Genomic DNA, 24,636 nt, shown 5'->3' with positions numbered 1-24,636 from the left:
GTGTTGGAGTTGGAATCGCTCCCGAACCTTATGTGGGACTTTACTGATGGATGCTTATGAGATCTCACAATGTCAAACATCAGTCTATTGATGCTGGTAAATGTTTAAATTGAAAACTATGAAGGATTTACTGTATAATGTTAGCATATATATATATACAGACAAAGGGAAGAACTACGAAATATTAGATGTCATATGTATTGGATGCATACGTGTTATCAACATTTCTATATACCGGTCTATGTATCATTTGTCTCATCTGTGAATAATGTTTAATAAAATCCCCCCTCCCAAAAAAAAGTTACATTCATTTTTATTTTAAAAAGTTTTAAAATATTTTATCATAAAATAGTATTTATTTTGTAATTATATTTATAAAATTAATGTTGCAGTAAAAATAAACAAGTGGCCTCCACTAGGCCTCAAAGCTCGTCAACGTTGCGTCAAAAAACTACGCCTGAAATACCCATTCTCCTGGACTGATTTCCTTTAAACCACTTGCAATCAAAACTAGAGGTTCCCAGCTACTCGCCTATCAAAGCAGATTCACTCAGAACTACTTGGAACACCCTCTAAGCTTCACCAAATACGTGCAAAACCAGTCCATTCCATTGGCCCCAATGCAGGTGTTTGCTATTTGGAAACTAGGCCGAAAACCACCTTTCCTGTGGATCGATTTCCTCCCAATAAATCACAGGCATAGTAGAGATCCCGTGCCATCACTCACAGAAGCCACTTTTATCTGGGGCAACTGCAACCACCCCAAACGCATTTCTTGAAAACCTCCAAAACTTGCCCATTGGATAACATTGCAAACCGCATCTTCACAAACAATACTGTTTCAACCCCTTACGTTGCATCGATCCTCTTCAAACTTGGAGTGACACAAGTCCCACTTGTCCCCAAGTATGGAAAAATGCAGAAGTCAACGCCCTCTTGAAGAAACCAACAGTGGACCCCAACACCCTCAGCAGCTACAGACCCATCTCGCTCCTAACTCTTCCAGCCAAAGTTATAGAGAAAATCATCAATACCCAACCCGCAGACCTCCTAGAACTCCATTAACTCTTAGACAGATCTCAATCAGGATTTCCCACCAATTACAGCATGGTGACAGCTATCACTGAGGCCATCAATGGCATCAGAAGCCTCCTTAACTGAGGAGGAATGGGCGCACTTATCCGCCTCTGACTCTCCACAGCTTTCAATAGGTCTCTCACAAGTCACTCATCAGGAAGCCTCAGCACCAGAGTATCTGCAGACCGCCCCTCAAGTAGATATCCTCCTTCCTCATGGAAAGAACTCAACGAGTTAGACTTCCCCCTGCACTACAGAACCCAAGAAACTCATCTGCAGAGTCCCTCAAGGATCGTCCCTCAGGCCAACACTCTTCAATGTTTTCATGATGCCCCTACCATACATCGTCAGAGCACACAGCATCAACATAGTATCCTATGCTGATGACACACATCTCATCCTCTCCTTTACCGACTCACCCAGCACTGCCAAAGCAAACTTCACCAACTGCATGAGCAACGTTGCTGCTTGGATGAAAAACAACTGCCTCCAGCTCAACACAGACAAAACTGAAGTCCTAATCTTTGACATCAGCCACTCCCCTGGGACTTCTCTTGGTGGCCTTCCTAACTTGCTCCCCCATCCCTGCGAGCGACGCCAAGACCCTCATCATCATACTGAACACCAACCTGTCTATGAAAAGACAACGCTGTCTCCTCATCATGCTTCCACATGCTGCAAATATTATGCAAGATTTTCAAGTAGATACCATTGAACACCAGATGAATGGTCACCCAGGCTCATATCACAAGTATACTTGATTACGTAAATACCGTCCACATCAGAATCCTAGCCCATGTCCTATGCTGACTAAAAACCACCCAGAACACCGTTGCCAGATCCATCCTGATAGTCTTGCGAGAAAAAAAACACATTTCTCCACATATCAACAATCTCCACTGGCTCACAATCCAGGTAAGATGTAAGTTCAAGCAACTCACCCACTCCTACAAAGCTCTCTACAACACCAGAGCAGCTTACCTCCAAAGTCTACCAACCCACCGGACACCTTCTATCTGCTTTCCACCCTCTCATCAAGAAGACCATTAGCGAGGACGCTCCTTCTAAGACCTCACAACCAAGACCTGGAACGACCTCCTGAAACAGACATGACCTCCTCCCCCATCTCAGGCCTGCCCTGCTCAGCGTCTGCATACCCTCACGGGGGATGAGCTAGATCTACAGTTCGCATAACATAGGGTGGCATGATCAGCTGAGGTATTAGCCTGTAAATGCTCACTGGTATTGTTTGTAATAGAAATATGGTGCAAGTGAGGTTAGAAAAAGCATTGCTAGAGCCCTGTGACAGTCTTACTGGGCAAGCAATACAGGGTGTAAGTAGAGGGTAAAGATGAACTGCCGGTGCTTTATGGAAATCTTACTGGGATAGTGAAGGGTGTTATTGAGCATCATGCAGGTCAGGGGAGAGCTGCATTACAGGAGATTTGTGTGAGTCCTACTGGTATAACAACATGGTGCAAGTAAGAGGAGGGTAAAGGTGCAGTGTATGACTGTGCTTTAGAGCCAAAATGGGACCGCTGCATATGGTGCAGTCAGGGCAGAGATGCATTGCAAGAGCTCTGTGAAGGTCCTACTAGGATAGCAGTGCTTGGCACAAGCAAGGGTAGCAATACCCTGCGGGAACTGTGCAGAGAACATAGTAGAATAGGTATTAGTGATTTAGGGCAGAATATAGCTGTACTGAAGGAGCTCCATAGACATTGTTCTGGTGTAGTGTAAGAAATTAGGAGACTGGTTGATTGGGGTGCGCGCATTGATCAAGCAGCAACCACCATCCTTGTCAGGGTAAGGCTCAAGCAAACCTCAAATTAACCTGTGCTCAATCCCCTGGTAGCTTGGTACAGAGCAGTCAGGCATAGCTAAGAGGCAATTTGTAAAGTATTTGTGCAACACTTCAAACAATATTACAATGAAAACACCACATAAATCCCACAGCAGGTTAATAAATCGAGCCTAATGTAATAAATCAAGATGAAAAGGACAAAAATCCAATCAGCAGAACCGGAGTTATGAATTTTTAAAGATTAGAGTGAAAAATAGCACCTAAAAGCATAAAGCATCAACCGGGTATATATGCAGTCACGCTGGACTGGGTCAAAACAAACGTTCAGACTGACCACGATGGAGTGTGGGATGGTAACAGTCCCAAATCAGTCCTGTGGTGCTGCTTCTTTGCTGCCACTCGAGTATTTTCTACTTGAGAGGCAGCCTTCTCACCGTGAGTGGCAGCTTTCCTACCGTGAACGGTCGCGACCACCTCAGTTGAGAAAATCTCGCCGGGTGTCACTCTAGGGCTTTAAAAATGGTGCTAGGGGACACCAGTTCTCGCATGGCACAGAGTTGTGCGTGAGAAAAAAATCTCCCAAATAGCAGAGTTTTGACGGATTTCCGTGTTGCAAGTGTAAAGCAGGGTCACCAAAACTCAGTGAACTCCGCCGGCGGAGTGTAATTTATTACTCGCCCCTACATGGAGTCACTCTGGGGTCTTGGGTTCAAGATGGAGCCTGGCAAAATGTTTATTCTGGCTGGACAGTTCGGGCTGGACTGTTTCCATGAGGCACAGGGTCAAGACTGATTTGCATATAGCGTGTGTCTGAACTGGGATGGCGAAGTGAGCTAAAGAACGATGAGGGATTCAACCCAGATCTGTGACTGGGGGTAAGTGTCTGAAAAGTTTCAGTGTTCTGTCCATCATCTTCTTGTGTTTGAAAAGTTTATTCTGCCAGGTCGAAATGGCAGTTTAAAACTGCACAAACACGGGCTCTGTAAAGGCAGCACTGAGACATGCTTAAAGGGCTACTTCAGTACGAGGCACAATCAGATCTGCAGTCCCAGTGGTAGTATTGCATTTACAGGCCCTGGGCACATGTAGTGGAACTTTAATAGGTACTTACAAGTTAATTACATATTCCAATTGCGAATAAGCCAAAATTACCATCTTTCAAGGAGTGAGCATGTGCACTTTAGCACTGATTAGCCAGTAAAAAAGAGATTTAAAAAAATGGAGGTGGAAGGCAAAATGTTTGGGCGAAGACCACCTTCAGGCTGACAGATCTAACATGCAGCAATACAGAACACGGGTGAGGGGAGAAAGGCAATGAGAGAGCTTTGTTAAACTCTTAATGGGATAGCTGTTTGTGCTGCAGGCAGAGTAGAGCTGCATCAAACAAGCTCTATGGAATACTAAAAAGAAATAGTGCAACTGAGGGTAAAGATGCTTTGTGGGAGCTCTGAGGAGGTTTTATTCCTGGGATAGCAGTGCATGGAAGAAGAGAAGAAAGAGATACATTATGAGAGCTCCACTGAAAGATTTGTCCTGCAGTAGCATTGTATGGCACAAGTGAGGATAGACATGCATTGTAAGAGGAAGTCATTATTATGGGACACCAGTAGGTGTTTCAAGTGAGGGCAGAGATGCGTTGTGAGAACACTGGGCTTTTTAGTCGTGGAAGAGCAATAAATACTACAAATCAGGACAGAGAAGAATTGTGAGAGCTGCTTTATGGACATATGTACCCTTCGGGGGTAGAGGTGTATTGTTATTCTTCAATAGCAATGCACGGAACACAGGAGGGTATGCTGTAAGTGAAGAAACTTTCTTTGAGTGAGACTGTTTGAATTGTGAGAGCGTGAGGGTCCACCCATACCTATCTAGCTACACACTGCTAAGTGTTCGCAAGTAAAACTTCACAAAGGGAATCCTAACTTTTCCAAAGTGGAACTTGAAACGCATTTTCCACATGCAGTTTCACAAGATACATTGAAGAAGGACTAGTGCATGAGTCGGTCGTATTGTTCTGATTTTACCATTATATTCTGTTATTGGTGGTTTTGTTTCCTTCATTACACTGTGGGACTACAAGGAGCAGAAATCAATGTAAACTTGGACATAAATAGCTTTCCATGCCTGATCTGGAATACTCTGAGAGTTTAGGGAAGAACAATAGGATGATTATGTTCTGTGCTGGTGGAAGTAGCAGTGCTCTAGACTAGAGCGAGGGCACCGGGATTCAGCGTGATGAGTCAGCTGTCTTTCTTTCAGCCCCCTCCCCTCACAGAGTGCTGTGCTAGCTGCATGTTCGAAGGACCACGCACAAGAAAGTGCAGGCACTGCTCGCTCTGCATAACTCTTGCTGGCCCTGGGTGAGGGTTTAGAGAGGGAGCCCTCACTCTCTATATGAGCTCTTTATCTTGATTGTAACATTTCTCCCAGGAAGTGGCTATTCTTGTGAAATGATTTATTAAGCACCTTCGAAGAAGGCCCCACCCTCGTCCTGAAAGGAAGGCTGCTGCATAAAGCGAAAATCAATAACTGTTTTAACACTCGGTTTCACAACACACGAGCCTCGTAGCAGGCTTTCTGTGAATCGAGAAAGAGCAGCTATTTGATGTGTCCACTGTAACTGCTTGTCTGACCCTCTGCAAATTCAGAGGCTAGGGCAGTGGTTCCCAAACTTTTTTGGCCTATGGCACCCTTGACCCATCGGCCATTGCCCGTGGCTCCCCACTGTTAGTTTTTTGGAGGGTGGGGTGGATGTAAGCCCGGCCTCTGGTATACTTGCATTTTTCTCCCTGAAAATAATTGGGATGAAGCTGATGAAGGTATTATAATCATATATGCAGGGTGTGTCGAATTACTAAGCTGGCGCCTCTAATAAAATATTCCTAGTTACACTTCTTTGCCCATGCCTTTTTTAGAGTACCCTCTCCAACTTTTTTATCCTACTTACAGTGCTAGATAGCACTCCTTTGCATGTAGGCCCCAATGCCAAAGTGTTTCTGCTCTTGAAGAATATTTACATACACGTCCATTTCTACCCCTGTCATACGTGTCAACACACCTGTCTCAGCAGGGTGACTCACGATTTATTAAACCACATACAGCTTCATTTTTGCTGTTTCGTCCCTACAATTGCCTCCAAATCAATGCAAGTGAAATAAATTCCTCAATTATTTTTTTTTTAAACGTCCCTCTTTCTTGCTTCCAAATGTTGGCAGTATGCCTTTTATGGTGTTTTACTTCCTTGTGCGCAAGGAGAGAGCAGGCTTGTCTGGAAATGTGTGTGTACTTAAAGGAATGTGTACTGGAAGTACCTATGAAGTACAGATGTCAATACTTAATAATATTTAGTGTGTTTAATTAACAGGACAACTGTACTTTCCTGATAACTTGCATTGGTGTAAAATGCATTTGGAAAAAAACAAAACTATTAACAAGTCTAACAAAATAAATTGGTCATCTTCCACTTACTTTGAGAGTGTTGGAACATGGGCATCCAATGAAATATGAAGGTTATCTCCCTCAACATGCCATCAATTAAGCACTATGTTTACAGCTTTAGTCATGTCACTTACAAATCATCAACATCATGTGTTCAACATTAAATGCATTAAAGTGCTTGGTGTGCGGCTCCCCTGGCTAGGTTTGACAGCTCCCCAGGGAGCCACAGTGCACAGTTTGGGAACCGCTAGGCTAGGGGTAGCAAGGAAGGAGGTACTAAGACCAAAACCAGGGTTTGACCCACAGAAAATGCTGTAAAGATCCGAGTTTTTTTAGACAAAGAAACTTCAAGCCATGCAGCCACATGGGATGAATGACAGGTTTGAATTTCATTGTTCTCTGTAATTATATTGCGTGGAATTTCTGATATTTTGAAATTTTATGTTCTATCTATTTCTTATCTGATTAATATTGACGTTTTCCAGTTGTTTCAATTAGTCTGAAACAACAGTTTTTTGTTCTCCTTAGAGTTATTATAGGTATAAGACCTGACATCTCAACAAAACGTTATTAGTTTTAACACTCAAATGAAAAATGTATTCACAACACGCTGTTCCTCTGATATACAATGAACCTTGGATTCGATCCACGTATTTGATTAAATATGATTTAGGTCAGCAACATAAAACTTAATTTACTGCAGTTTTGGATTTATTTGGTCTGTTTCACAGCAACGATAGTTTGTTCAGCCATGGTCCTATTCACGTAACGGCACTGCACCTTTAACACGTCTCTCTGAGCGTTTAGTTAACTTTGACCCAACTTACGTCACACACTAACCTCGCTGACGACGCGGGTAGCTGGTCCGGCGTTATTTCAGTAAGAATAATTTCTATTTAGTTTGGAGGTGTTTTAGCACGTTATTGTATCTTCTCGTTGTTAAATGAGATCACGTTTTGAAGACCCACTCTTTTTAATTTGAGTCGAATGAGGACTGTTGTTTCACACGGTGGGTTTGGGGGGCAGCCGAGCACGGCGAGGTCTGCCCCCCAGGCAATTTGGTAGGGGGAGGGGCTGGCCGGTGAGCGGCCATTTTGAAGTTTTGGGCTACATTGGGACTAGCCCAATTGTAGCCCACTTTCGACAGTTTAACCCAAAGGGTTATTTATTGAGTTTACGCGCTTTCCCAGCCACCATTTTAGGTTTGGTGACCTTGTGGCTGGGAGCGCTGTTTTGGTGAGGCTTTTTGTCAGGTCTAGTGCGTAGTTAGGTGCTGGTCTTCGTTGTTTTGGCTAGTAGACGGTAGGATGGCTAGTGGTGACTATCGGGTCCTGGAGGCGATGAGGCTTCTTAGTGAAGCAGGTCGGATGGCTCTGCTGATCCCAGCGGCTTGACATCCCTGCGCCCGGTGAGGCACGCGTCAGCCGGGGTGGCAGCCGCGGTCACAGCTTGGAAATCCGGCAAAGTGAAGGTGAGTGTAGGGGGCCGCATGGAGGTCAGGAGCGCGTCCCCAGAGATGGTGGCTGTGTCTGGTGGGGTCGCGGCGGCGTGGGGGGAGAGGCGCGAGTCAGCGGTGTGGCCCGGCGGGGAGCGCATCTCGCGTCTCCCCGCCGGGATTGCAGTCCGTTGGGGCCCGCTCAAATACGAGAGGAGCGGCCCCGTGTGCAGTGCAGGCGGGGAGTCAGCGGAGCAGCGTGCCGACAAAGCGCGCTGCCCAGAGTGAGGTGGAGAGGCGGGGGGAAAAGGGGAAGTGCTCAGCGATAAAGGGGGAGGCGAGCACTAGAGCTCGGCGGGGGAGCACGTCGCGTGGCTCCCCTAGGTGCTCACAAGCTGAAAGGGGCTGCTCATATGTGAGGAGAGCAGCCCGAGTGGGGCAGCAGGGCACGGTTCAAGCGCGGAGGCAGTGGGGGGGCTCTGATACGGGTGGTCGAGGAGAGCCAGTTCTCCTCAGGTGTTGGGGGCAGTCAGGCCTCTTTGGTTGGGGGAGAGGGGGTAGGAGGTCTGGACTGGGGAGGGGGCCTGGGAGTCACTGGTTGGGTAGGGCAAGCGGGGGTGGGGCGAACATGGGGGTTTCTCCTCTTTTGATAGATTCAGAGGGGAGCGAGGATGATTGGGCTTAGCTGGACATTTTTTTGTCATGGGCTGAAGGGGTTTCAGGGGCATATGGGGATGTGGGGCCAGGCGGGGTCAGTTTGGGAGTGGGGCCTGAGGTTTTAGGGGGGGTGAGGGAGTTTTGATGCAGTTGGCTAGTGTGGGGGTGTGGAGGGGGTTGGGTTACGACATGGGGGATGAGGAGGCTGGGCCGAGTTTTCGGGGGCGGCCTGGGGCCAGGGGTTTGGAATGGAGTGACGGAGAGGTGAATGGGGGGAGCCTGAGGTGGTGGTGGACCTGGGCACGGTAGGGTGGGCGTGGGTAGCTAGCACTTTAGGAGTCGCAAGTAAGAGGGGTTGGGATGGGAGATAAAAGAGAGTTAGGCCCAGCACATCAGACCATACTTTTTTGTTTCAGGCAGTGGAGCAATGCACAGAGCATCAAGGAGAAGGGAGGGTGGAGCCTCGGGCAGCGTACCCAGTACCGGCGGGGGGATCACGGCACGGCTGGCATAAGTAGGCCCAGGACGGGCTCGCCGGCCCCAACACCCATGGGCTCACAACGTCCCGTGGGACAACGCAGAAGACGGAGCGCCGAGGAGGAAGATTTTTGTTTTTCACGAAGGGTGCATTCTGCACCACCAGCGGGGAGCGCTGGGGGTGCTAGGCAGGAGGAGTTGGATTATGACAAGGATAGTATGGAGGAGGGAGAAGTGCGGGATGTTGACGATGAGGGAGGGGGGATGAGTAATGTTGTGCATAGTATTTTACAGGTGTCACGATGCCATGCGCAGCCCACGGGTCGGACATCGCGTTGGGAGGGGCGGTCGGCCCCTTTGCCAGGCTGCAGGGTGGATTGGCGGACAGAGTCCTTGGCGCCAGGTAAACGGTCATTGCGCTTGCATCCTGTGATGGTGTCGTGGGCGTGGGTGGGCCTCACAAGGAGGAGGGGGCAGGAGGTAGGTTGAACAAGGGCGCTTAGGTGGTGGATGTTGGGTAGGAACAGAGGACTCAGGTAAGGGATCGGTGGAGGGCACAGGTAAGACCTCCATAGACATTGGTAGCGCGACAGATAAGAAGGTGACGGTTGAGATTCAGACGGGGGAGGTGGAGACCAAATTGGAGAGCAAAGAGGTGAAAATTAAACGGTTGCCATACATGGGTGTTACAAGGCCCTTGGGCGCTCATCGAATGTTGTCCACCAAGGAACGGATATGGAAATGGGAATATGTCAAAATGCTTAAACTCCTCCACAGAGAAGTGAGGGCAAAAGAGGACTCTAAAAAGGAAGAATTTGAGTTGGCAAAATGGCCGAAGGTGCCGTTGACGATTGAGAATTGGACGGCAGCGTTTCTCATTTATGCCAGCGTGTATTACGAAAAATACCCTGAGAGGTCTGTGGCCATGTTCAAATACATGGATGTGATCAGCAAGGCTCAGATTACGGGGGGCGGGTATGCCTGGGCGCAATATGATGAGGAGTTCCGGGCACGCATGGCGTGGGACCCGGAGGCCAAATGGGGAGAGCTCGATACAGATTTGTGGCAACACACTATGGGTTTAGCTGGGTCTGGGAAAAACTTTTTTATGGCCAGCGGGCTCCCGCTTGTTTATCGGCCCTTTCGAGGAGGTCCCACCTGATAGGGGGTGGGGGGAGCAGGCAAGGGACAGCCGGGGGCTAATGGGGCTTGCTGGGATTATAACAAGGGGTTGTGCACCCAAAAGTACTGCAGTTTCCGGCATGATTGCTCAGGGTGCGGAGGACGGCATGCGCTGGTCAATTGTTGGGGCGGCCAGGGTCAGCAGCAGGGGTCACAGCACTGGCAGGCAGGAGGGTTTAAGTCTGGGGGTCAGCAGCAGCAGCAGTTGGGAGGGGGGCGAGGGGCTAAAGGGCCTGGGCCCAAGGGCTCGTACTCCGGTTAACGTAGACAATTTGTTGGCAGCCTTGCAGGGGTATCCGGATGGGGAGGCTGCCGAGCATTTGCGATTGGGGTTTTTGGAGGGTTTCAGACTGGGGTACAATGGACCAAGGGCGAGAAGGTGGGCAAACAATTCGAAATCGGCAAAGGAGCACTCTCAGGTAGTGCAAGACAAGCTAGATAAGGAAGTGCGTGAGAGCCGCTTGGCGGGTCCCTTTCAGGAGTGGCCTTTACCAAATCTGATTGTGTCACCCATTGGAGTGGTGCCTAAAAAAGAGCAGGATCAGTTTCATCTCATTCAATATTTGCCGTGGCCTGAAGGAGGTTTGGTTAATGATTTCATCGAAGAGCGGGAGGCCACGTTGTCCTATTCATCTGTTGACGTTGCCATGTCACTAGTAGTGACCGCGGGCGTATCAGCAATGATGGCAAAGTGCGACATAAAGTCGGCTTTCTGGCTGCTTCCAGTTCACCCAGATGACTGGGATCTTTTGGGCATCCAGTTTGGCGGTCACTGGTACGTGGACAAAGCATTGCCGATGGGCTGTTCTATGTCATGCGCACTTTTTGAGTGTTTCAGCACGTTCCTACAATGGTTGTTTACGGAACGGACGGGTCACCAAGGAGTTACGCACTACCTGGATGACTTCTTTCTTGTTGGCACCTCAGACTCCGTGGACTGGCAGAGGGCTCTGGACAGTTTCAATGAGATCATGAGGGAACTGGCCTTGCCTTTGGCACCGGAGAAGACTATGGGACCCAGCATGGCCCTGTCCTTCTTAGGGATTGAATGGAAGCATGCCTTCCGGCAGCCAAAAAGCAGCCAAAAAGCAGCAAATGTTGGGGCTGCAGGCAACAATGTTGGCAAAACATACGGTCACGGTGAAAGACATTCAAGTACTGCTGGGTCACCTCAATTTCGCCTGTCGGGTGTCAGAGTAGGGAGGAATTTTTGTAGGCGACTGTGCAGAGCACTGGCGGGGCAGAGGCCTCCGCATCATCATGTACGTCTGTCAGTGGAGGTGCGGGAGGACTTGAGGATGTGGCAGTTTTCTTGCAACATTTCAATGGCATACCCTTGATGAGGGAGGCAGACATGTTGTGGGATGTACAGATTTTTTCAGACGCGGCAGGGAGCACGGGTTTTGGTTTGTACTGGCAAGGGAAGTGGTGTGTCGAGCACTGGCCCCAGGAGTGGTTGGAGGGGGGCAGGAGCATAGCCTTCTTGGAGTTTTTCCCTCTGGTGCTGGTGATCACATTATGGGGCAAACTCTTGGCGCACAAGAAAATAACCTTCAGAAATGACAACATGGCGGTGGTGCACATTGTGAATCACCAGTCTGTCCGAGATGAACAGGTCCTGAAATTGATGAGGGTTTTTGTGTTGGGGGGACTTGAAGCATTATATTGCTTTTCACATGGTGCATGTGCCAGGTGTGGACAATTACATTGCGGATGCTTTGTCTCGTTCGCAGTGGGGGAGAGTCCGTGGACTCGCCAAGGACGTGGACAGGACCCCGACCAGAATGCCGCAGCATTTGTGGTACGTAGGCAACACAGGATGTTGCAACTGGATTTAGGTTCCCTGGCTCGATCCAGCAGCATATCGGACAGCATGGGTGGAATCTTTGCGCTCCGGTGCCCGGCGGCGGGACTCTTTGGCGGCTAGACAGGAAGATGTGATTCAGTTTATCTGGATTTGGTTGAGAAGGGTCTTGCGAGGGTCACAATAGCGGGTAAGCTGGCGGAGATTGCCTTCATCGGGAAATTATTGGGGGGCTACGCTCCCTCCACAGGGGAACTTGGGACGCACATTTTGGAAGGTTGAGCGCATGAATGCAGCCGCGCAACCCGGGTGCGGAATCCTTTGTCGTGGAAACTGTTGGAGAGGGTGATTGGGTCGTTGCCTGGGACTTGTTTTGACGAAGTGGAAGTTGTCCTTTTCTCCACACTGATGTCCTGGATGTTTTTCGGGGCCTTTCGGGTCTCTGAGTTGTTAGGAACCAAAGCTGATATGGGGCTGTCTTGGAGGGAGGTGTCTTTAAGTTCGGATAGGGTCAACATATGGCTGAGAAAATCAAAAATGGATCAGTAGGGAAGGGGAAAATGGGTTTCGTTGCAAAAGGGGGTTGCTCCGCAGGCTTGCCCTTATCGGTGGGGTTTGAGGTGGAGGTCTTTCGCAGGAGATTTGGGGGGTTTGGTCTTCGGGCATGGGGACGGACGAGGTGTGAAGGCTTCACAGCTTTCAGCTGTACTGCGGAAAGCACTGGGTAGGCTGGGGATTGAAGGGAAAGATTTTGGGATGCATTCTTTTCGGATTGGAGCGGCATCAGAAGCCAACTATAGAGGCTGGGGGCGAGGGGACATTATGAGGTTGGGTAGATGGTCTTCGGACTGCTATCACCGTTATGTGCGCAGCGTGCGTGGGGGGTTATAGTGCGGTTGTTCCTGTTTTCCTGTTGTTCATTTATGTTTTTCGTTTCAGATTCGGTGATGGGTCCTCTCGCCAGGGAGATGTCTATTTGGATTGTCGGCCATTCCTTTGTGAAGCGGGCGCAATTCCAGGCCCGCTCCAGCTATTTTGGGGAAAGTTTGGGGTTTAATAAAGAACTGTTTTCTATGCGCTGGCGGGGCAGGGGTGGTATGCGTTGGAAGGAGTTGCTGCAAGTTCTCAACGGGAATTTGGTGGCTGGTAGGTGCCCTGATGTTTTGGTACTTCATTTAGGGAAGAACGATATGGTAAGGGAAACGGTCCTGGCACTTACGAGATGTATGAAGCGGGATTTGGCTTTGGTTAAGGGTCAGTGGGCTGGTTGTACAATTGTCTGGACAGAATTTGTTCCTCGCAGGGTTTGGAGAGGGGTGGTTAACCCGGGTGCGGTGGACTAGGCCCGGCGTAAGCTGAATACGAAAATGGTGATATTTTGTCGGCAGTTGGGGATTTGTAGGATTGCGCATAAGGATATTAGGTATGACACGTCAGATTTTTTCAGAGATGACGGGGTCCATCTATCCCGGCTGGGTAAGGACTTGTTCTTAGTGGAATTGAGGGAAGTATTGGCCAGATTGCTGGGCGTCCATAGGCGTTGAAAAGAGGATGGGGGTTTGTTGGGGGGGCAGAAAAAGGAGGAGGCGGCGTCTTCACCTACCCACCCGCCTTTTTCTGGGTGGCGGGGTGGTTGACAGATGGCCGGGATTGGCTGTAGTTTTTTTTTATATGTTGGTAGTTTGTGAGCAGCAGCAGGGAAAGGGTAACCAGGTAGGATAAGTTTAGATTAGAGGTTGGTTAGTTACAGTAGCACAAAGGCAGGTAGGGATTAGGCTATGGGGAGGTTAGGATTTGTAAATGCTAGATTGTGTAGGATTGTGTAATATTATTGTTATGGAATGTTATGTTGTATTTTGTGGGGTGGGTGATCTGATGTGGGGATCGTAGGGGTAGGGGGGAACAAGGGGTTAGGAAATTCATGTAGAGTGAGGTTTTAGTTTTTGAAGGCAGTTGCCCAGGTGATGAAATTGTGATATGCGCCTGTTTCAATAAAGCGGCCTTTTACACACACAGAAAGTTGGTCTTGTGTTGGCTTGCCCCCCTCCCTCCCAAGGGGGGTTAGGGGGGCAGTCGAGCACGGCGAGGTCTGCGCCCCGGGCAGTTTGGGAGGGGGAGGGGCTGGCCGGCGAGCAGCCATTTTTAGGTTTTGAGCTACATTGGGACTAGCCCAATTGTAGCCCAATTTCGACAGTTTAGCCCAAAGGGTTATTTAGTGAGTTTACGCGCTTTCCCAGCCACCATTTTAGGTTTGGTGACCTGGTGGCTGGGAGCACTGTTTTAGTGAGGCTTTTTGTCCCTGCCCTCCCTCCCCAGTTCTGGGGGTTTTTTTTGGGGGGGGGGGTGCTTTTTACTTGTTTTCTTATTTGTGAATTTGGGATTTTTGTGGGCAGCGTTTGTTGGACCAGGTTTATAGGGGGTTTGGATAAGTGGTATTTGTCACTTGGAACAGGTGCAGGCGGGGTGGTTGACAGTTGGCCGGGATTGGCTGTAGTTTTTTGTTATATGTTGGTAGTTTGTGAGCAGGAGCAGGGAAAAGGTAACCAGATAGGAGAAGTTTAGATTAGAGGTTGGTTAGTTACACTAGCACAAAGGCAGGTAGGGATTAGGGTCAGGGGAGGTTAGGATTTGTAAATGCTAGATTGTGTAGGATTGTGTAATATTATTGTTTTGGAATGTTATGTTGTATTTTGTGGGGTGAGGGATCTGATGTAGGGATCGTAGGGGTGGGGGGAACAAGGGGTCAGGAAATTCATGTATAGTGAGGTTTTAGTTTTGGAAGGCAGTTGCCAAGGTAATTAAATTGTGGTATGCACCTGTTTCAATAAAGCGGCCTTTTACACACACAGAAAGTTGGTCTCGTGTTGGCTTGCCCCCCTCCCTCACAAATTGAGGTTACGGTAAAATTACATGTACAGAGTGTAAGCATTGTTTTAACGGTGTTTGACCTTGACAGCGTAAGCATATATTGTAGTCAGTTTCCGGCACGTTCATTCACTGTACCTTTCATGACCTCTGGTCATTCACGCCATTACGCATTAAGTAAAGTTGCATGATTATTCTTGTTTTAAGTGTGATCACATTTCGCGGTTATAGGAAAACACCACGTACAGCGTGTAGGTTTGATTGGTGCATTAGTGCTTTACCTTATTGGTTAAAGCACACGATGCAGATATTTTGGTTTTGTCTATTCACCTTATTTGTCACGATAACTGTTCACTAAATGCCATTGTTTATATGGTATTACGAATTGCAGCACATTTGCATGGTGTCTTCTTTTCTTTTTGCGAACGGTCTCATTTTAGACACTTGGTCAAGTCAGGTTTTAATTCATACCAGCTTATGCGCACGTTTTTCCTGTGGAAAGGAAGTCACTTTTTATCAATGTATTACATTTGCGGGCTGTCTGATGCCTAAGACTTCTGTCTCATTTCATTTCTAGAACCTTTGTTAAGGGACCCCTGATGAAGGGTCTTGTTCCGACCCGAAATGCATTGGGTATATGAATATTCCTGGATTTAATATATCATGATGCATATGGAAACAGGAATTTATTTTGATGTTGACAACGAACAACAAAGAAATTAAAACATACAGTGATTCAGCAAACTTCATCCAAAGTGTTTTACCTTTATGAAATTTAATGACAAAGAGTTTATAACAATTTTCATTGTTATCATAAACATGCTCCTGCCAGCAAGGAGGGTGATTCCTTCCAGCATTCCCTTCTTTGTTGTTGTAGCAAGGACTGTGCCAGGGGTTGCAAGAGGCAAGTCAGGGGTTGCAAGTGTGGCCCCAGGGGACCCGATGACGTCCACAACTGTATGAAATTCAGTGATGGCATTGGGCCTAGTGCTTAATTTGTAAAGAAATAAGTGCCAAGGCTCTAGTCGGGAGGCCTCTGCAGCTTGCAGCATCCATTGCCTACACAACTACTAACCAGCAAACTGCTACAAGGGTGAAAATTCAGACTAGTCCAGGCGCCCAAAGCTATAAACAAAATAGCTTAGGCGACAGGTAGTAGTTGTTTTTAATGCATACTGAATTAATAAATAATTGCTGATCTGCAAATCTCTACAGCGCCACAATGTGGAATCTGTCGTAAGTGCTGGTGTCGACAATTAGGTGACGGTGCCGACAATTAAGTGCCGGTGCTGAGCACCGGAAACCACTGGCACAAATTAAGCACTGGCATTAGCATTGTGATTGTCCTAAGTATGTCAATGCTGAATTGATGTGGCCATGAAATCGTTCTAGGTTTTGGTGATGAATGCTGCCGGCATCTTAAAAGTGAGGGCAGCAATTTAAAGGCAGTTTCCTGCCCCAAACATACTCATAAATAGATTGAATACATGGATTACATTGCTTTACATATTGCGCACACACATCCTGGAAGCACCAGATGCTTTACACGCCAGCAATAAACACAAATTGTGTGATTGTCCTTGGCTAAGCATTCGGAAGAAGTGGTTTACGTGTCTGGGGCTCTTAGTATCTGTAAAAGCCCCAGGGCACAAACCCCTCTCATATTTCACCCTCTTGACATCCTTTCCTCACCCCCCTCATTTCCTTCACCTCTCTTCTTTGGGAGGAAAGGAACAAGAACCCAACAGTACCGCAGGGCCATACTGATGACAATACAGTGAATACTCGAAACTGACTTTTGGTGGGTGACATCCGCCCTTGGGTCTGTCACCTGCTCACCTGCCAGTCCTGCCAGACCTCTTTCCTCAGCCACATTATTGGCAGTAGCATTTGTGAACGATCTGCTTGTAAGAGTAGTAACTATTATTTTTTTATATTGTGCTTTATATACTGTATATAACATATAACACACAAAAGGTGGTAGGAAAAATGATTGCAATAGGTCTAACCCCTGGCAATCGCTTGCGGTAGCATTTAATTCCATCATCCTTTTGCCCTCCATGCCACCTCAGGTTGGACTTATCTTTTTGCAAATCATTCTTGACCCTACTTCAATTGGCATAGTGCAGCCTGAACTGCCAGGCCAGTTGAACAAGTATTGCCTAGGAGCAGGTTCAGTGCTCACTGTGCCACTAAAACCTAGCTACACCTGACAGAAAAGCCGCGATCAGAGCAAACCGGTCTAAGGATGCTTGTATTCTAGTTCAGGGAGGACCTGGCTTCGCAGTTCGGGCTGACTGTTTGTATTGGAACAGGGTCAAGACTGATGTGCAAATGGCTGGGCCCAAACTGAGGAAGGATGGTGTGCAAAATAACGATGAATTGGGATGCAGCCCGAGTAATTACCAGTGGCTGAGATTAATTCAAGCATTCCACCCATAACTTTTTTGTATACTTCTCTATATAATATGTCACAAATACACAATTTATGGTGCTCAACTGACCTGCCATACTAGAAATCATAGCTGGCTGATCCCTACTTGGTTACTTTGTTCGAGTGATGAATGATTAGCTCACTGAGTTATGTTCCATCATCCTGCCTGATGGTTTCACAACTGGGAGAATGGTGCAGTATCACAAATTCCATGCTTGTAAATAATGTTCATTTGTTAAGTATCCCATTACCGTTGAATCAGTGCTTCTCCAGTGTGCTTTAAGACACAGATGATAGGTCAACAAATGTCATACAAAGGTAAAATAAATCTGAGTCTCCTATCGAAATTGGTTGCGTCACCAGGCAAGCTACTTCAAACGTTTGACATGACAGCACAGTAGAAATCTCTGTTAAAATAATACCACATTAATAAATGGATGTGTTCGTGTAAATGTGTCCTGTCTATTGTTGGTAATCCTTGGCATTGCATGATCAAGCCTACCCAGTATAGCGTTCCGTGGAGGGAGTTACGTGGGGCGGTGAGGCGGGGGAGGGGCAGGGTGGGGGAATGTAAACACCGGAATATGGATGAACGGAGGTAAGTACACATTTAAATAAATAAAACGAACTTCGTTGCGCGCGCAGCATCGCATTTTGCAATGCAGCGCGCGCAAAGGAATTCGTTTTATTTATTTAAATGTGTACTTACCTACGTTCATCCATATTCCGGTGTTTACATTCCCCCACCCTGCCCCGCCTCACCGCCCCACGGAACTCCCTCCACGGACCGCTACTGAGCCTACCCCTTGGCAAAATATGCCGTCTGGGTATTAGGAGAATCAGAGGCACTTTGGTCCCCATCCCTTGGAAAAACAGAGGCCTGGAATATTGGCGGGACTCCTCGGTATAATGCTGGTTTCCCAGCCATTTAGTTACTAGGTGGGAAATCTTTTTTGGGGAAAAACACTATTACTTACTCAAACTAAATAGTATGCATTTGAAAGAAAAACATGCATATATTCCCTTTTTCTTATCATATAAACTGATACCTGGGCTAAAGGATTGCATTTCCAAATATACATTTAGAGGAGATATGTAGGTGATAATCAGCACTGCTGTCTGAAAGACTAGCCTGTAAGGTTAGTGTAACCCATCTTCTGATGAAAGATCAAGGGGGCAGATTTACAAGCCCTTTGCGACACATTTACGCCGCCGTTGCGTCACTTCTGTGACGCAGCAGCGGCGTAAACCATGCGCCATGTTGCACCGTATTTAAATGTGTCATTCTGTAAACCCCTGCGCCACATTCCAGCGCAGGGTGGGCGTTCCGTCGCAGGTATGCCTCGTAAAAGTGACGCAGTGAAATCTACAAGATTTCACTGAGTCACTTTTACGGCCATGCTGTGTCAAAACCCTGCGCCTGCTTGAAGCAGGCGTAAGGATTGACACACATGTTAGGCATAGGGCACCCCCCAGCCTTGCTGGAGCTGCGTCGCACTTGCGACGCAACTCCAGCAATGCGCCGCATTTCCGCCGGGGATGCCACATGCATCTGCCCATCCATGCACCACGGCGCGCTGCCTTGTAAATGCGGCGCATCAGTGGTAGCGCATGGGTGGTTTTACGGGTCAAGTGTTCTGGCGCATCCCTGCTGATGTGCAGAGATGCGCCAGACCTTGTAAATCTGCCCCAAGGTTTCTGTACCTTCAGCTATAACACTGCTTGATGATCACATAAAATCTAACTAGGTCCGCTGCACTGGCTGAGGCAGCGGGATTTGCGGATTTTCTTTGTATTTTTTTAATCTACCACTTACACGGGAATAAAAATCTACTTGGAACGAGCTAAGGAGAAAAATTAGAGGTGTAGATAGATTCTATGATAAATGACAGACCATAAGACATTTTCGAAACTGTCTGTCTTATAGATAGCTTTTTAAACTTTTTTAGTGAAATATTGATTTGTACTATAAACTGTTTGCAAGTTTTTGTTTATAGTTAATTTAGGACGGGTGGACAAGTTTGCAACACTCCGGTAGAGAGGCAGACTAACTTGACATGCCTTGAAAGTTCTGGGATATTTCAAGAGTTCATTCAGAGTGTATGGGTTCTTAGGAATTTATGAGAAAAATGTGTGCTTTAAAATTAATTTGACACTATTTTTCTTCAACTTCTTAATGGAAAACTGAGCTGAGAAATGAACGTGTTTAGAAATAGTATTTTTCATAAGACGTGTCTTTCCTCTTGTGTAAGCACATCTACTGTCATAGGAAAGGATACACTTGCAAACAATTTTATACATTCCAAACAAATGCCACAAAAATACACCGCGGGACACAAAAATGAAAGCACACCGTGAAAGAATCCCAACTTGACCAAGAACTGGTCCTGTACATGTCACTAAAGCTGGGCTCAACCAAGGACCATTTGTTGCCTACATCAGTACCAAGCTTGTTCATGAGTTTGTACACAGCAGATGCCAACAGTACACATCGTCAAAACACAAAAGCCCAGAATGAAATAGAGCAAAACCTCTCTAAGCAACCGTTCAGATAGATAATGGGAACATATTTTGCGCTGAATATCTCAGGCTGGTTTATCAGAAAACAGTACTTTTAAGGTTAACTATGCATAGCCCTGCTAGCTACTAACAAGACTAGCAGTGTGGTCATTACATGATTCTAGTTTACAGCCCAAAGCGAAAATCCCTTTATAATTCACAGAGCGTGTAAATCAGACGTAACTATAAAAAAACGTACATTCCAATCTAATAAATGTTTTTAATCAATTATTGGTCAAATGCTACTTTTTTTTTACATAGGTCGAACTCGACTTGAAGGTATCAGAGCACTTCACATGAGCACCAGTTGCGTTACAGATGGACATATTCATTTTGTGAAGTGATTTGCCCAGAATCACAGGATGGTGAGCCTCTCTGCCGAGACTCCAACCCGAGTCCCCAGCGTTGAGGTCGATCGCTCCAGCCTTTAGGCCTCACATCCTTATTGGTCGCTTGCTGTTCTTTCCAATTCTAGCTTCATAAGCATTGTGAAAGGCTTCCCAGTGCTTCACGTCGTTACTGACGTTATGAATTCTCTTCCTAGACATTTTTGGAGAGCGGCTCCCTAGACATTCATCCCCGGTCTACTCACGTGGGAGGCGTCCATGTTGAGTCCGGTGCCATGGCGTTTCAGCTCCAGCTCCCTCCCCCGGCGCCAGCCTTGCAGAATAAAAATACCTCTGTGGCATTTGAACAAGGAGAGCAGGAAATCAAAGGTGTGTCTGCAAACAAATTTAGAAAGCAAGGAAAAAGGCTTGTAAAAGATTAAGACGTATGTTATCTGCCTCAAACCAATAAGAGAAGGGCTGTTAGGAGCGAACTGCTTGGCGCTGCCAATTCAAGTCATGGTTAGTTTATTTATCATCCGCAGGGCGTGTGAACCGACAGTGGTTTCACGCAACAAACCAGCAGCCCGAAAAAGGGGTTGGGTTCGCAAAAACTGCAAAATTTGTATTGGGACTTCTTGTCTTCTTATCTAAATTGGAAATTGCAGCAGTAGCTGAAAATGTGCGTTTTTTCAAAATCATAATGTGGGAGTCAACTAAAACATTTGCACATTCCTTGTTTTCGAAAACACAGTTTATTCCTCCTTCTTCTTCTTCTTGCTGTTTTACGCCTTTACCGGATGTAGATATTACTTCCCCCAACAGCAACGGAAATACCCGTGAAACATATATATGGGTACTTAAATAACAACGCCACAATGACAAAGAAGGCACAGATTTCTAAATACACCGAGCACTGACAGAATAAAGAGGCGCACTCTTTTTTTTCCCATCGGTGGTACCAGGTGCCAGTAATTATTTTGTACCTCACACCCGTTGTGGAAAGACTACAGCATGTGGCCTGGAGAGCCTGCTCTTTGTGGCTTGGACCTGACCAGGGGCCACACCTTCCTGTCGTTGGGTCCCCAATGATCCGGTCAGTCACGCGGTAAGCGGACTTGCATCTCTCCTGCCCTGCAATGCTGCCCTGTGGGCCATTTCCTGTGAGCTTCTCATTCTCATCTTTATAGATGGAGTTCTGCTGCCTCTCTGGCAACATCCAGACTTTACATTCACACAACTCCCCAAAAGACAGGGACCCAGCAATCAGACCGCCACGCCACTCAGGACTTGGCTTTATGGACACCTTATCAGCCATCACCTCATTCTTTTTTTTTTTATTATTGGGCAGATTTATATAGTGCGAACTCGACCCGAAGGTATTGGAGCGCTTTACATGAACACCAGTTACGTCACACAAGGAAACATTCATTTTTTTGGTAGGCATGAGGAGATTACGTGATTTGCCCAGAATCGCAGGATGTGGAGTCGACCCGAGGCTTTAACCTTGGTTTCCCAGCTCCAAAGTCGGCAGTCTGGCCGTGAGACGAAATCCTCTGCCTAATTACCAGAGATGTAGTGGTGTGCTTACTTTTGCACATCCCTGCTGTGACACAGGACTCTCAAAATCCGCTGTGCTAGAATCGTTTCCTGCACAATTTACATGCACTTCACATACATGGTAGGAAGACAGGTCTTCACTGGTATTTATTTATTAAATATGAACAGGACATTGTGCAGGATTCAAGAATAAAAGCAAGAAGCATTATTTTTAGAAAGGCTTTAGTAGAGTACTTTTTTTTTTAAATTGCTATTTTTTTTAATAGAAAATGACTGTAGATTAATCTAAGGAACACGAACAGAATACACTCCACAAAGAGTCTTGACTATAAATGATAAAATACTTTAAATTATAAACTATAATTATAAACACATATAAAAACGGACTCAAATTAAAAAGCACAGATAAGCCTGTTTCTCTCGCCCTCACTCGTCCTTCTTTGATGTCAGAGTGATAGAAGGCTCAGAGTCCATGGCATTATTGGCCAGGGACAGACACCATCAACACACCAGGGTTGTGGGTCTTTTAGTTTCCAGATCCTTCTAACTTTTCACTGCCTCACAGAAGGCCAAACTAATCTTCATGAGATCTTCTTGAGGGGATACAAGAGGTTTGACGAGATCCAATTTACCTAGTGATTTATTCAGGAGAAGCAGTGTTACATGTACTCCTCAATGTATTTATTTGATTCTGGTCAGAATATACGATTATATTTCTAATGCAATGTGGAATTGAGGATAACAAATGGCTAGAAACATCATAGATGACTTAACATTGGAAAAGAGGCTCTCTTGATTAGAGGAATGAGTTGCTTTCTGATGAAGTAAAATGTAAAGCAATTCAAATAAGCTTATCTAAACACTTGAGTGTAAGGGGTATGTTTTATACCTAAAAGAATTGTGTGATGAAGTTCCACCACCATCTGCCAGCATATGATCTCTGGAAAACAAAGTCAAAAGACGCAACTGTGAAAGATTTTTCACACTGACCTGTCAAAGTTGCCAATCCCTATATTCATTGTATACTTTGTGTAAGGTATGAGGGTATCAGCCCTGATGCTCAAATTACTCACCATTAATGGCAGAAACCAAGAATGGCCCTGGGAACAACCGCGACCCAGGAGTTTTGGGTCTGGACGCCATCAAAATCTGCTCATAGAATGTCCACGGCTTCAGAGAAATGGGCCAAGACCATGAAACTCTGGCCTTCTTGCAAAAACAAGATCTCATCTTGCTCAAAGAGACATGGAACATGAACCCAGTTCCAGTTCCGGGATACATTGAACATCATATTTTTGCAGAAAGATTCTCAAACTTTGGGCAACCAAGAGGAGGGCTATCAATTTACGCAACGGTATAACATGGTTGGCTGACAGAAGAACTAGACACTGGGGAAAACTGGTTGCAAGTCCTAAAACGTACTGGCATGCTTCAATCTAACTTGTCAGGATGGCAATTAATATTAATTAACGTTTACGTCCACCTTGAGAAAAAAAAGCAGAAGGAAAATATCCTAACACTAGTGAACCTGATTAAGGTGCTGAACAAAGCAATCTGATTATCTCAGGAGATTTTAACAGCAACCTCATAACAAATAAACAGAATAAAAGAAAGAGGCAGGAGGATCTGGGAAGCTAAATAGTAACTAGAGAGTTGGAAATTCAAGGCCTGACTATCTTGAACGGCAACATAACCGGAGATAGACCAGCGGCTATCATGTATTTAAGCGGAAAAAGTCAATCGACCATAGACTTCACCATTGCTAGCAGTGACCTTGTCCCAATAATAGACTCCTTTCAAGTTTGTCCACGCCCAAAAAGAGACCATTTACTGCAGATCATGAACATTAACATCAATCTGGTCTAGGTACAAAAATTAAAATCCCTACTATAATACCAAGAAAAGTACAACCTTAGGAAATTAAAGTGGCGAGGATCAGACACTAAGATAATAATGGATACAATCACGGATTACGTTAATCAAAAAGAGAAACAGAAAGAAGAAGATATAGTAAAAAACTGGGAACACCTGGGCCACGTTCTTATTCAAAAATTCCCAGTCATTCCCGGATGCCAAAAGAAAATAGAAACTAGGGGGGAGCCATGATTTAATATTAAACTGCGAGATCAAAAAAGAAGGATCGCTAGAGGGGTGCAGCTTCAAGCAGTCGCCGAGAGATAGAGGAAAAAAACAGACAATGGCAATCTTAAGGAAATGTGGAAAAAATACAAGAAAAAGTTAAGGGAAGCAAAAACAGAGTACAAAGAAACCATTTGGAAGAAACTACTGTGGGCAAGTAAATTGCCAATAAGCAGGGAATTTTGGAGAATCATAAATAACTTAACCAAGGGACAAAGACTCCAACAAGAAGCAGGAATTGGCTGAGAGACCTGGATACAAAATTTACAAAACATGTATAATAATGTGGAGCACAAAAAGTGGACTAAAGTACCAGCGGCCTCAGAATCACCCCAAGGACAGAGGCTCTGGATGGAAAAAAATCACTCTCCAGCCACAGGAAGAATGTAACCAAAAAGAACAAGAGATAAGCAGTAACAAACAAACCAACCTAACCGACACCAAACTACTAAGAGGAATAATACAAAAACTAAAAACAGAGGGGGCAGCGGGACCAAACCGGCTTCCCAACAAACTTTTCAAACGAGCGCCAGATTTTTGGGCACACTATCTAACGCCCCATTTAACTGCATCTATAGACGGAACAAGGCCCCAACTCCTGGAAAGGGAACATAATTCATCCAATTTTTAAACATTGAAACCTCATTAATCCAGAAATCTACAGAATAATATCCTTGATCGACGTAGAGGCCAAATTGTACGCATCGTGTCTCCTAGTCCATCTTCGAGATTCGATAGATGAAAAGAGCATAATTCCAATGTTTCAAACAGGCTATAGGCCAGGGATGGGAACAACCACAAATCTGGCAATCCTGGCACTTCTAACAGAAAAGGCAGCAAAAAGAAAAATGCGATTATACGCATGCTTCATCGACCTGA

At 46.1% G+C, this 24,636-nt stretch overlaps 1 protein-coding gene across 1 annotated transcript in view; it reads right to left on the bottom strand.

Annotated features, from left to right (window-relative positions):
- Positions 1 to 20,455, bottom strand: part of LOC146860197 (stimulated by retinoic acid gene 6 protein-like) — a 425,550-nt gene extending 405,095 nt beyond the window's left edge. Inside the window, exon 1 of the mRNA XM_085646323.1 lies at positions 20,325 to 20,455. Within this exon, the coding sequence (XP_085502449.1) occupies positions 20,325 to 20,356 (32 nt within the window). The 5' untranslated portion in view covers positions 20,357 to 20,455. The remainder of the gene's footprint in view (positions 1 to 20,324) is intronic.
- Positions 20,456 to 24,636: the final 4,181 nt, after the last annotated feature.

Source organism: Triturus cristatus, chromosome 3_1, assembly GCF_964204655.1.
Source record: "Triturus cristatus chromosome 3_1, aTriCri1.1, whole genome shotgun sequence".
In the NCBI taxonomy this organism is placed as follows: domain Eukaryota; kingdom Metazoa; phylum Chordata; class Amphibia; order Caudata; family Salamandridae; genus Triturus; species Triturus cristatus.
The sequence above is the reverse complement of the archived record's forward strand: the minus strand, read 5'-3'. Positions and strand labels throughout refer to the sequence as shown.